The 7,607-nt window shown below is 42.3% G+C and overlaps 1 protein-coding gene across 10 annotated transcripts in view; it reads right to left on the bottom strand.

The window, feature by feature from the left end:
* Positions 1-7,607, bottom strand: part of RBBP5 (RB binding protein 5, histone lysine methyltransferase complex subunit) — a 73,436-nt gene extending 65,829 nt beyond the window's left edge. For 8 of the 10 annotated variants that reach the window (XM_029573866.1, XM_029573872.1, XM_029573875.1 and 5 more), the window contains exons 1-6: positions 7,319-7,374; positions 3,821-3,846; positions 3,322-3,494; positions 2,884-3,024; positions 2,434-2,596; positions 1,525-1,634 (exon numbers count right to left, since the gene is read on the bottom strand). In XM_029573866.1, coding sequence (XP_029429726.1) covers positions 1,525-1,634; positions 2,434-2,596; positions 2,884-3,024; positions 3,322-3,494; positions 3,821-3,846; positions 7,319-7,337 — 632 coding nt within the window. In that variant the 5' untranslated portion in view covers positions 7,338-7,374. Of the gene's footprint in view, positions 1-1,524; positions 1,635-2,433; positions 2,597-2,883; positions 3,025-3,321; positions 3,495-3,820; positions 3,847-7,318; positions 7,375-7,485 lie in introns of those variants that run through there. The other 2 variants (XM_029573870.1, XM_029573873.1) reach the window with 2 other exon arrangements.

A 7,607-nucleotide genomic window follows, 5' to 3' on the forward strand; every position in this document is an offset into this window, starting at 1 on the left:
AATAACATACTATATCCTGCACAACATGGTTTTCGTAAACACTACAGCACGGAAACCCTACTATTAGCACTATCAGTTAATATATTAAGAGGCTTTGACACAGTAAAACACTACATCCTGGTTCTATTAGATCTCTCAGCAGCATTATAGTCGCAACCCAGGTGTCTGGACTGATCCGGGTACGTACAGGGAAATAGGACTCATCAACAAAACAATAACCTGGTTTGAGTCATATCTAAGCAATAGATTTTTCCCAAGTACAAATCAAAAACTCCCTATCTGAAAAAATTAAGCTACAACTGGAGTCCCACAAGGATCAGCCCTGTCCGCCACACTTTTTAACATTTACCTCCTCCCAATATGCCATCTACTCGCAGGACTCGGAATCACACACTACATATACGCAGACGACATACAACTACTGTTACCCATCACAAACACCATTGAAGAAACAATGAAACTAGCCAATGTGTATCTTGAAATAATAAAACAGCTACTAAATAAAATGGAGCTAGTAATAAACATTGACAAAACAGAATTCTTACACCTGGAACGAAAAAATATTCACCCTATCCAGCCCTCAATAACAATTAAAAATAATCAAACGGTTGATTTAACCATGAAAGTACGGAACCTAGGAGTAATAATTGACCCAGAACTAAACATGAAACACATTTCACAGAAACTAAAGGAAGGTTACACCAAGCTAATGGTCCTCAGAAAACTGAAACCCTTACTAACTCTGAACAATTTCCGCACAGTTCTACAAGCAATGATATTCGCAAGCACAGATTACTGTAACTCCCTATTAGGATTACATCAAATTACCATTAGACTGCTCTAAATACTACAAAATTCTGCTGCGAGAATATTAACAGGCAAAAAAAATAAAAGAGACCACATCACAGGAACACTTGCTGATTTACACTGGCTACCTATCCAACAAAGAATACAATGCAAAGCACTGTATATAATTCATAAACTAATCCACGATGAAAAGGCCGACTGGCTTAACCCAGCACTTCGAGTACACGTCAGTCCTGTTAAATCAGCATGCCTCAGTCAAGTAAGGGAGAGCGCAGTCGCTGGCTGGACCTGTTCTGTGGAAGTCCATGCCACGCGAACTTAGATTGCAAAGTAACCTGAAGCTATTTAAAACTAATCTAAAAACCTGGCTTTTCAAACAAGCTTTCTACAAAGAGAAGGAGGAAAACAAGTAAAAGCTAAGTAAGCACCAAGTAATCAGTTTCTTCTTCAAACATCACAGAATACATATCAACACTAAACCTGAACCGTTTTAGCAGTTTTTCAACCAACATTTAAACTTTATCTCATAGCTCTATTATTAAAATTATGTTACCGTTCCATGTTGGCACATGTATAACCTGTAATCTACATCAATTAACCTTCAATAGCCTTTTGTGCCTTTTTGTAAACCGTTGTGATGGTGATTTAACTTAACGACGGTATAGAAAAGCTTTTAAATAAATAAATACATTTGAAAAACCTGATTTTAAAGCTCACCTTCCTTTGCGTGCAAATTCTATGGATTTAATAGCTGTGGTGTTGCTGGTCCCAGTTGTTACTCTAAAGGAGGCAACCAGGTCCTGATGGTCTGTTTTAAGAACCAGAATCTGGAGAAAAAGTACAGAAAACAAAATTAGGACTCATGAGGAAGACAAAACATAAGGTGCAGAAAAGGCTTTAGAAGGCTGAAGCTTCCCCAGCTACGTGCTACAGCTTACATATACAGGGACAATTCAAGACCACAATCTCTTCAACATATAGGGCTGGATTTTAAAAGGGGTACACGCATAACCCTTTTAAAAACCCCTGCGCGCGCCGAGCCTATTTTGCATAGGCTCAGCGGCGCGCGGCTGAGGCCTCCGGAACAGCCCCCGGGTCGGGAGATGGCGCACCAGCAGCCCGCTGGCGCACGTGAGTTACGCTTGCCGGAGGCAGGCGTAACTTTTAGAATAAAGGTGTGGGGGGGGGGGTTAGATAGGGCCGCGGGGGTAGATTAGGTAGTGGAAGGGAGGGGGAAGGTGTGGGTGGGTGGAAGGAAAGTTCCATCCGAGGCCGCTCCGATTTCGGTGCGGCCTCGGAGGGAACGGGCGCCCGGGAACATATGTGCACCCCCTTGCACAAATGTGCACCCCCTTGCGCACGCCGACCCCGGATTTTATAGGCTACGCGCGTATCTTATAAAACCCAGCGTACTTTTGTTCGCGCCTGGTGCACGACGCGCGCTGTTTCTTAAAATGTACCCCATAATGAATTATGGTCAATTATGATCCAATACTTTACCATTTGTCCTTCAAATAAGACATCACTCTCCTCCATGTCCTTAGTCCATATTGAGAAAGCTCTTAAAAGATATTTGTCAGAGATAAATCTAAACAAGTGCTCATGCAGAGAAGGTTAAGGTCTCACCTTCCCTTTGGCGTTGCCCGTGTAGATATATTCCCCTCGCCGATCAAACGACGCTACTACATTCAGATCTGAATCATCGTCCACTGGCAAAACCACATGTTTGGAATCAGAGAGCGTCAGCATCACCGGGGCAGATTTCATGGGACACACGAGTACCCGGTTCCTGTCGCAAAAGCAGAGAGACTGCCCCACTTAGTTTTCTACCCAGAGACTAACCCTGTAATTACACATTTGAAGCAATAGAAAAGAAACAGCAGTAATAATGCAGGAGGCTGTATCACAGAGATGATTAAACTGAAGGAAAGCACTGTACAAAATAAATGTAATGGTACAGTGAGCTCGTGCCATAACATTTTTAAAGAACTACTAAATATACATAGCACTGTAACAATATATTACCAAAGCTAAGATTATTAAACTGAAGCCAAGTCTGAGTTCTGTAACACTTACTGGTCTCTTGGGTGGAACTGGACTTTGAGAATTGGAGAGGGGAAGCGAAATCTCTGATCACAGTCTCCAGACAGGACATCCCACAGCGAGACAATATTATCTGTGGATGCACTCACCAGCTTGTGGCCATCTCGACTCCAGCTGCAAGAAGAAAGAAGCAGTTCAGACAGTACAGAAAGAATCTCAAGACAAATCCTTTTCTAGTGCAAGTGAGGTGGAGAAGACAAGAGGACATGAGATAAACACAGAGCATCCCTAGTAGCTAAAAGATGGTAATAGGGTAACTTTAGGTGCAACTTTTCTGCATGGGAGATAACACGCACGGAGCGGCAGTTACAACCCTAAAAACTTTATTGGGCACACTAATGAGTCTAAGATCTTTTAATTTTTTTTTTTAATTACAAAGCTGTAGACTCAATATTTAGTGAAAGTCCTTACCACAAAGAACAGACAGGATGGATATGTGCACTAATAATTTTGGCGATTCCCCTTGTTAAGAAATCCCAGATGACAATGCGGCCATCATTACAGCCCACGGCTAGCAAGGTACCCCACCTGTTAAAGGTACAGGTGAGAGCCATGCTAATACAATCCAGTGTGCCATCAGCCTCCTAAGAAAGGAAAGAAGAGAAAGCCGGTATGTACATAGCAACAACGGACTGGCAGGTCGTTTTCTGCCATAATGTTTCTAATATGTTAACTAAAAACTTATTCATTCAAAGATTTCCATTAGTAGTCATACCTAGACTGGGCATCTAAAACCAACCACTTGCACAAAACAGATCAAAAGTGACCATTACATTTTAGAACGGTCAGTCACATCAAGTTTAGCCAACTGTTGTAAGAGTTAAAAACGGCAAATGTTAAAACTTCTAAAAGCCACCCGATGCACATAAAACAACATCAGAGGATTTAAGGAAAATTTGTTTTGACTTACTTCAGGGTAGTTTTGTCCAAAGGACTCTGCAACAGAGAGAAGAAATTAGATAACATTTAATGCTGTTCTAAGCCTGCACACGGTGTACAATATTTTCCTTTTGCCCAGTACAATCAGAACCAGTGTTGGGATCCTGGTATCATGAGTCTTCATTTGCAACTACCTAGAGAATGTTTATTTTCACTGCACATTCCTAGCCTGGGCACTGTGGCTGCACTTCTTGATGTCTCCCATCCTTCTCCCCTACAATTGCTGTAAGCACTGTCTCTGTAGAAGTCCTGATCTGGGGGGAGCAAGCTGGCCGCCGCACAGTGAACATGTAGGCAGCCCAGCTCCGTGGGAATCTCTGAAAAGGATTTTCTCCTATTATTGTAAATTTCTTTTCAAGATGCAGCACACGAAGAGAAAAGCTAAAATCAGAAAAAACTTTACTTCCACTCCGAATACAGCTCTGAGACAACCACAGATTGAGGAAGCCTTTGAGAGATCCTTGTACCCGGGTCCGGAAGGAGGAGCCGCAGGCGAGGTCAGCGGAGAGCAGCGCTGGACGCCAGACCAGAGGAAACATCCCTCAGTCCCGGCGCACCAACAACGCCAACCCCGCCATTTGGACCTCCAGAAGGAGAGGGGGAGGAACAGCTGAAAACGCTGATGGGTCAAGCGAGTCCAAAGACTCCGATAGACCCGAGAAGTAGCGGTGGGCGGCCGCTTACCTCGGGGGCTGGTGAGAGGACGAACAGCATTTGGAAGGGGAGAGACGCCCTTAGAAGGTAGGAGTAAAGAAATCTGAAAGACAAGTAACGCTTGCTTGCTTCAACTATGGAAAAGCCGGGAAAAATTACTCTAGAGGAAATCTGGAAAGCACTGATTACAATGCACAGAGCTATAAATGAACTAACCTCCTCAGTGAAAGAAAACACGAATAAAGTTCAGTGTGTGGAAAATAAGATGGTGGAGGTGGAAACAAAGTTAAAAGTAATTGATTCTGAGGTGAAAAAAGTAAAAGAGGTACAATGTAACTTGATAAAATCAGAAACTTTTACTGCAAAGAGAATGGATCATATTGAGAATGAATTAAGAAGATCTGACTTGAGGTTTCTTAACTTTCCAAAGACGAGGTGGATATCTTCTAAAGATTTACTTAAAAGTTATCTAATTAATATATTAGGACTTTCTGAAACATTAATTCCAGCGGTTTCCAAAATACCATATTTACCATCAAAAGAGAAAGAAAAAGATCTGGCTCTAGAATCTGCATATAATTTATCGGATATAACAGAAAAATCATATGAGACAAATACTGAAGCCAGAGCGACGTTATTGGTGTCTGATAGAGATTTGATACTTCGATTGTATTTTCGCAATCAGCATTTGCAATTTTATGGTAAACAAATTAGCGTATTTCCTGATATTACTAAGATGATGCAAGAGAAGAGAAAATTATTTTTGCAGATGAAAAGTGAAATAATTTCAAGAGGCGCCAAGTTCCATTTAAGATTCCCGTGTAGATGTATTATAGTGTTTCAAAATGATAGATATATCTTTGTAGAGCCGGAGCAATTAAGGTTGTATTTAGATTCCCACTCCTAAGAATAACTCCAAGAGGTTGCTGGTTCTATAAAGAAAGGTGCAAGTTTCTCGGTGCAGTAATTATATTAGTACAAATGTTTTCCTGTTTAATATGCTTTAATGTAATTGCTCTCCCATCCATACTTATAATATTCGGATAAAATTGTTAATTTTTAGTATGACACCCACTCCCCACTGTCCAGCACGACATTCTTGTAACTAGTGATATTCTTGTAAATAGTGTCATTCTTGTAATTAATGATATTTTTAAGCTTCATATTCAAAACATTATGATTTATAACTTGTAATCCGTTCAATGTTACCCTATCTTTATATTCACGTTCTTTTTTTCATTGTAAAGCGCTTGTTGCTGATTTTCGTTTAATGTGAACCGATGAGATGTTCCCAACGTTCATCGGTATACAAAAACTTCTAAATAAATAAATATTATTCAAAAATGTAAATAACCGATTCACATCTACTCGTTCAAGACCTCTCATGATCTTAAAGACCTCTATCATATCCCCCCTCAGCCGTCTCTTCTGCAAGCTGAACAGCCCTAACCTCTTCAGCATTTCCTCATAGGGGAGCTGTTCCATCGCCTTTATCATTTTGGTTGCCCTTCTCTGAACCTTCTCCATCACAACTATATCTTTTTTGAGATGCGGCGACCAGAATTGTACACAGTATTCAAGGTGCAGTCTCACCATGGAGCGATATGGAGGCATTATGACATTTTCCATTTTATTAACCATTCCTTTCTTAATAATTCCTAACATTGTTTGCTTTTTGACTGCTGCAGCACACTGAGCCGATTTTAAAGTATTATCCACTATGACGCCTAAATCTTTTTCCAGGGTGGTAGCTCCTAATATGGAACCAAACACTGTGTAACTACAGCAAGGGTTATTTTTCCCTATGTGCAACACCTTGCACTTGTCCACATTAAATTTCATCTGCCATTTGGATGCCCAATCTTCCAGTCTTGCAAGGTCGTGTAATGTATCACAATCCACTTGTGATTTAACTACTCTGAATAATTTTGATTCATCCACAAATTTGATAACCTCACTCATCGTATTCCTTTCCAGATCATTCATATATATATATATATATATATATATATATATATATATATATATATATATATAAAAAAGCATCTCCATTAGCTCCCTACTGGCAAGTAAGTGTGAGTTGAGGTCAAAACCTTGATGCTTGTTTTTAAAGCACTAAAGGTTGAAAGTCAATCTTATTTGGCAACACTTTTCAAAAGATATATACCTGCTCAGAATGTGCAGGCTCAAGGTAAAATATTATTGCAGTTACCCTGTATTAAACAAGCTTGATTAATGGAAACTTGGAAACAAGCTTTTCTGTGTAATTGGACCATTGTTGTGGAATGCTTTTCCGGAAATATTGATATTTTTAAAATTTCGCAAGCAGTTGAAAGCATTTTTATTTTGTCAGCATTTGATGTTGCAGCGTCAGCTCAATTTTTTAGCAGTATGGATCGTTTAGGTAATTTTTTTTATGTTACTTTGTTATTGATAACACGACTTTATCGTATTTGACATTATTGCAATCCGTTTAGCACGGGTATCCGTTAGAGGCGGAAGAGAAATGGTTTACATAAATAAATAAGTAGGTGGCGAGTCCACATTTCTATGGGCAGGTAAATGCCAGCCATGCCCCGCTCCAGAGCTTGCTCCCTTCCGCACTGCTGCAGCGCTAGGGAGAGGACGCTCCCCAGACCTCCCCCGAGCTGCGCCCTGTCCTTTGCTGCCGTCATTCACCGGGTTACCCTAACGGCCCCCGCCGCGCTTCCCTCCTTCCTTCCTTGCACGAGAAAGCGACCCGGGGCTCCCTGCCTCACACGTCCGCTCCCCGCGCGCTTCACCCCTCAACCCTGGCCCCAGACCCCAGCCTCACCGAGCAGCTCCAGATTCATGGCTGCGACCCGTCTGCTCCGCCCGCGCCGCCTCCGCTCGCGCCTAACAACAGCGGAAGCCCCGCCCCCCTCGCAGGTCCCTCCCCGGGCTGCCCGACCTTGCGCCTGACTTCGCGCCGCGCCCCGAGAAGGCTTTGCAGGGACTTACAGGCCGAGGCCGCCTCCGACCGCGCTTTTTCCTGCTCGCAGGAGGTAAGAAGAGGAGCGTACTCATTGCCGCATGGCCCGCGGCGGCGGAGCTCGAGGACAGGCGACGTCCTGGGCGCCCCC

Source organism: Rhinatrema bivittatum, chromosome 12 (assembly GCF_901001135.1).
Source record: "Rhinatrema bivittatum chromosome 12, aRhiBiv1.1, whole genome shotgun sequence".
Lineage (NCBI taxonomy): Eukaryota > Metazoa > Chordata > Amphibia > Gymnophiona > Rhinatrematidae > Rhinatrema > Rhinatrema bivittatum.